At 49.3% G+C, this 6,117-nt stretch overlaps 1 protein-coding gene across 1 annotated transcript; it reads right to left on the bottom strand.

The window, feature by feature from the left end:
* Positions 1-989: 989 nt before the first annotated feature.
* Positions 990-5,916, bottom strand: LOC135982955 (uncharacterized). Its single transcript, XM_065591896.1, has 2 exons — positions 2,789-5,916; positions 990-1,582 (listed from the first exon to the last, which is right to left on the bottom strand). Exons 1-2 carry the CDS (start codon positions 3,333-3,335, stop codon positions 990-992), a joined length of 1,140 nt encoding a protein of 379 aa, XP_065447968.1. The 5' UTR covers positions 3,336-5,916.
* Positions 5,917-6,117: the final 201 nt, after the last annotated feature.

The raw sequence follows: 6,117 nt of genomic DNA, 5'->3' as shown, positions 1-6,117 counted from the left end.
GCCCTGTGGAAGCTTGCAACGCCAGACAGCTACCGGTCAGTCGGGAATCAATTTGGAGTGGGCAAATCTACTGTGGGGGCTGCTGTGATGCAAGTAGCCAAAGCAATCACTCAGGTGCTGCTACGAAAGTTTGTGACTCTGGGAAATGTGCAGGCTATAGTGGATGGTTTTGCTGCAATGGGATTCCCTAACTGTGGTGGGGCAATAGACGGAACCCATATCCCTATCTTGGCACCGGAGCACCAAGCCACCGAGTACATAAACCGCAAGGGGTACTTTTCAATGGTGCTGCAAGCACTTGTGGATCACAAGGGACGTTTCACCAACATCAACGCGGGCTGGGCGGGAAGGGTTCATGACGCTCGCGTCTTCAGGAACACTACTCTGTTTAAAGGGCTGCAGCAAGGGACTTACTTTCCGGACCAGAAAATAACCGTTGGGGATGTTGAAATGCCCATAGTTATTCTTGGGGACCCAGCCTACCCCTTAATGCCATGGCTTATGAAGCCATACACAGGCAGCCTGGACAGGAGTCAGGAGCTGTTTAACTACAGGCTGAGCAAGTGCAGAATGGTGGTAGAATGTGCATTTGGCCGTTTAAAAGGTCGCTGGAGATCATTATTGACTCGCTCTGACCTCAGCCAAAGAAATCTCCCCATTGTTATTTCTGCTTGCTGTGTGCTCCACAATCTCTGTGAAAGTAAGGGGGAGACCTTTATGGCGGGGTGGGAGGCTGAGGCAAATCGCCTGGCTGCTGATTACGCGCAGCCAGACACCAGGGCGATTAGAAGAGCACACCATGAAGCGCTGTGCATCAGAGAAGCTTTAAAAACCAGTTTCATGGCTGGTCAGGCTACAGTGTGAAATATCTGTTTGTTTCTCCTTCATGAAAACCCGCCCCCTTTATTGACTGATTTTCTGTAAGGAACCCACCCTGCCCCTTCCCCCAGCTTTCTTTCAAACCAAATAAAGTCACTATCATTTAAAAATCATTTATTTTTTATTAATAGATTAGAAAAAGAGGGAGGGAACCCGGGTGGTATTTGGGAGGAGGATTGCTGGGAAGGAAAAAGCCACAAAGAAAAGGTTAAAAAAATGACAGCCTTTTGCTTGGGCTGTCTACTGGGGTGGAATGGGAAGGTGTACGGAGCCTCCCCCCCCCGCGTTCTTACACGTCTGGGTGAAGAGGATACGGAACATGGGGAGGGGGGAGGGTGGAACAGGGGCTGAAGCGGCAGTCTGTTTTCCAGCAGCCGTTCCTGAACCTCCACCAGACGCCGGAGCAGCCCCAGCGTTGCATCCTTCATCCTCTGGTCTTCCTGCCGCCACCTCTCATCTCGAGCGTCCCTCCTCTCCTCACGTTGGTCCCTCCTCTCCTCACGTTGGTCCCTCCTGTCCTCACGTTCACTGACTTCTTTCCTATACTTTGAAACTGTTTCCTTCCACTCATTCACATGAGCTCTGTCACTGCGGCTGGATTCCATAATTTCCGAAAACATCTCGTCTCGCGTTCTCTTCTTACGACGGCTTATCTGTGATAACCTTCGGGATGGAGGAGGGAGGCTTGAGGAATTTGCAGCTGCTGTAGGGAGGGGAAAAAAGAGAGAATTGTTTTAAAAGCTACATTTTGCAGAACAATGCTTATACTCTTTCACGGTGACCAACACTGTTCACATTACATAGCACATGTGATTTCTGTGCAAGGTCGCATTTTGCCTCTTAATGCTGAGTGCCTGTGGCTTTGCTGCTAGAGATCACAGGTCTGGGCAACAGAATTCGGCTTGCATGCGGCCATGGTAAGCCATTGTTTTACAGCTTCTGCGCCCTCCTTTCCCACATACCAAGCATAGCTTGTAGAGTGCTGCAGAAGCCTGGCCAATCTCAGCCAGTTGGGGGGGGGGCAGTGTGGGGGGGCTTGTCTGGGCCCCTTCAGGCAAGTAGAGTGCTGCGGTTTTTCTGTTAACATTCAGCAGCAGCAGCAGAAAACAAACTAACCCCCCCCCCCCCTCGCCATGAATTCTCTGGGATGATCGCTGTACCCCTCCCCCCCACCGCATGGCTGGTATCAGGGAAGATCCCTGCAGGCACCAAACTAACCCCCCTCCCCCGCCGCCGCCCCCCTCCCGCCATGAATTCTCTGGGATGATCACGGTACCCCTCCCCCCACCGCGTGGCTGGTAACAGGGAAGATCCCTGCTAGCCAAACGCGAAAAACTCAGGGCCAATTTCCCATCTGCGCTTGGCTAACTGCAGGGAAGGATTTATTTTCCGCCACAGGCAAAGAGCCCAGTAGGAACGGCCACCTCTGTCCCCTTAATTAAGTTCCCGTATTTCAACCAGGTTACCAGGAGTGATATCACTCTCCTGAGGATTACACAACAAGATAAAGAACGGATGTTGCTTGAATGCCAGCAAACACCGGGACCATACGCTGCCAGGCTTTGTCAGGCAATTATACCAGATTACTTGCTGCAAGCATGGCGTGGTCAAGTGTCCTACCATGGAGGAGGGAATAAGGATGCACTGCCCAGAAACCTTCTGGCAAGGCTTTCGGAGTACCTCCAGGAGAGCTTCATGGAGATGTCCCTGGAGGATTTCCGCTCCATCCCCAGACACGTTAACAGACTTTTCCAGTAGCTACAGACTTTTCCAGTAGCTGAACTGACCGCGAATGCAAAGTCAGGCAAAGTAATCATTAAAAACCGTTTGCTTTTAAAACAAGTTTTAAGTAATCATTAAAAACCGTTTGCTTTTAAAACAAGTTTTATATTTTAAAAGGTAAACTCACCTGAGGTCCCTTCCATGGGGTCAGAGTCTTGGGTACTGGCTTGGGAGGCTTGGGAGGGTACTTCAGTCAGGGTGATAAAAAGATCCTGGCTGTTGGGGAGAATGGAGTGCTGTGTGCTCTCTGCAAGCTCATCCTCATCCTCATCCTCCTCCTCTCCCCCATCGGCAGAATCCTCAGGCGTCGCTGATGAGACTATCCCCGACCCAGAATCCACGAACACAGGTGGGGTAGTGGTGGCAGCCCCCCCTAGAATTGCATGCAGCTCGGCGTAGAAGCGGCATGTCCGCGGCTCTGACCCGGAGCGACCGTTTGCATCCTTTGTTTTTTGATAGGCTTGTCTGAGCTCCTTGAATTTCACGCGGCACTGCTCAGAGTCCCTATTGTGGCCTCTCTCCATCATGCCCTTGGAGATTTTTTCAAAAGTTTTTGCATTTCGTCTTTTAGAACGAAGTTCTGCAAGCACTGAATCCTCTCCCCATACAGCGATCAGATCCAGTACCTCCCTCACGGTCCATGCTGGTGCTCTTTTTCGATTATCAGCCTGCATGGTTACCTGTGCTGATGAGCTATCTGTGGTCACCTGTGCTCTCCACGCTGGGCAAACAGGAAATGAAATTCAAATGTTCGCGGGGCTTTTCCTGTCTACCTGGCCAGTGCATCCGAGTTCAGATTGCTGTCCAGAGCGGTCACAATGATGCACTGTGGGATAGCTCCCGGAGGCCAATACCATCGAATTGCGGCCACACTAACCCTAATTCGAATTGCTAAAATCGATTTTGGCACTACTCCGCTCGTCGGGGTGGAGTACAGAAATCGATTTAAAGGGCCATTTACATCGAATTAAATGGCGTCGTTGTGTGGACGGTTGCAGGGTTAATTCGAATTAAAGCTGATAAATCCGAATTAAAGTCGTAGTGTAGACCAGGCCTAAGTGGAGGTTTGATACAAATCAATCCAGGCCCCTCATGTAGGGACCCATGTACCGGCAACCACCTGGCGTTCTTCCCAGCCCCTCCATCCCTTTAAGGTCACAAACAGTCTCTTGGCCAGATCCTCAGCTGGTGGAAATGAGGGTGTCTCCATTGATGTCAGCAGAGCTGTGCTGACTTACCCCAGGGGAGGATTGGACCCCAGCTGTCAAACCAGGCTGAAACCCCCCATTCTGTGGCCCTCCTAAGCGGAGTGGGACCCATGGATTCCTTATCACCATTTTTCTTATTTCTCTGCTGAAACAAATGACAAACGTCCTATTTCCACTTCTCAGTGGGGACAGGAGTTTCTGAGAGCTGCAGAAGAAGACAACAAATGTGATACATTTTTATTGTAACTGAAACCAAAATGAGAACACAAAGCCCCAAATGATGCCAGGGTGTGAGCCAGCACTGGGGGCTTTGCACCCAAAGAGGAGCAAATCTTCAAGGGACTAAAGGAGCTTGCCCTAGAAAGACAATGGCAATAAAGAATCTCACAGGAGTGTGTCAGAAACGCCTCCTCCCTTCTGCGACTTATCAAGCAGCAACTTCCTCCTGAGTAACTGTAAAAGAGACTTGTAAAGCTGTTTCGTGGTCACTTTGAAAGCTTATGAAATTCCTGGTCCATGAAAATCCACTTCTGCTTCCTTCATGCTTTACTTAAAAAACCTCTTTTCATTACTTTTAAATTAAAACAGTGATTCTACCCCCCTCACAGAAAAAACAGAGTGAAAGGGACTGAAGCCCCACCCCCTGCTGATATCACTGCTATATTGTGATTATTCCATATTAATTATTAACAGCAAATTACTTTGTATTTTAGTTTTGTTTCCTGATACTCAGTGACCTTTCTCAGGAAGACTTGAAAAGATTTAAAGATAAACTATCATACTCTGACTTTGAGGGGAAATATAACATCCCCTGGGTCTGCTTGAAAATGCAGACAAGCTAGATACTAAATTCTATGGTAGAGACACTGCAGTGAATGTAACTATAGACATTTTCACTCAGATCAGTCTCAGAGATTCTGCTGCTAAACTCAGAGAAGACAGAGAAAAAGGTAAGAAACCAAAAGTTACTGAAAACCTGAGCGTCTCCCCCTGGGCAGCAGCCGCAGGAGCAGAAGGAGAAACAGGCTGATGGCAGGAATGACAAATTCTGAATCCCAGCAGGAAGCCCGGGGGACTCAGAGCAGCGATGCCCAGAGTGGGTCAGATTCTCTCACTTGCTCCACTCCCTTTTCACCACTCAGCTGGAACAAGAGGAGCAGAGTCAGCCTGTAATTCTCCATCTGAGGATATCCCCAGTGTGGGGGAGTCCCCTGTGGTTGTAGAGCCAACATAGTGGTGCAGAGTGCCATGGACAGAGAGAGGTGGGGAGGAAGAGGAGTGACTGGAGTGCATCCCCAGCTGCAGCACCATTCTTTGGGAGCCAGCGGCAACTGGCACAAGTTAGAACAACCCCCAGGCTGCTCTAGCCTGTATCAGGGCTGGGACAGAATCAAGGATCTATAACAAAAAGCAGATCACAGCAGAGAGGCTGGCCCAGGATGTTATCCCCAAACAGCTGACTGGCCCCATGAGACCTTTAATTAAAAATAGCTTTGGAGATAAAAAAACAAATTCAGTGCAAAAGAAACAGCCAAGGAGCCAGCAAACCCGGAGAGCTGCAGTTCCTAAGGCCCCAGGTTGCTTTTCAGTGTCTCAAAGTGTAAGATCCACTGCCTATGGGGAGCCACTCAAGTCAGGCAGTGTTAGAGTCCCTGTGATCTGTAATGGAACTAAACTCAAACCCTTTTACAGTCATTCCTGTTCCTCTCCCCTGTTCCCCACAGTGACAGTGGAGCTCAGCTGGGTTAGCCCTGCCCGGGGTTCCTGGGATGGAAGCTCCAGGGCTGGCAGTGGGACTCTCCCTAGAGGCTTTGGAAGTCACTCCCCTGGACAGTCCCCCAAGGAGAGAGTTTAGCAGCCTCCAGTGAGCAAGGCAGGGGGATTTATTTGTTTTAAGCTGTGAGCTCTTTCAGGCAGATAGTCTTTCTGTTATACACATGTATAGGGACTAGTATGGGGCCCTGATCGCTGGCTGGGGCTCTATCTCCTCCCAGCACACAAACAATGAAAAATGTAGGTCTTTATCTTTCAGATGTGGGGAGAGAGTACTTTATTCCCCTTAGTTATTAACAGATGCTTGGCAAAAGTAACAAAAACACTATACAGACTATTCTTGTTGTCCATACAGCTATGTTTTTTGTAAAGCAGCATCTAATTGAGCTGGGCAATGAGCATAATATAAACATTTAATATAATAACAAGTTTGGGATTGGGGAAAGGCCCCCTTAATCCACCCCAGTGCCTCCAT

This window comes from Chrysemys picta, chromosome 4 (genome assembly GCF_011386835.1).
Source record: "Chrysemys picta bellii isolate R12L10 chromosome 4, ASM1138683v2, whole genome shotgun sequence".
Taxonomy (NCBI): Eukaryota; Metazoa; Chordata; order Testudines; family Emydidae; genus Chrysemys; species Chrysemys picta.
Note: the sequence above shows the minus strand (reverse complement) of the source record. Positions and strands in the feature narration are given on the sequence as shown.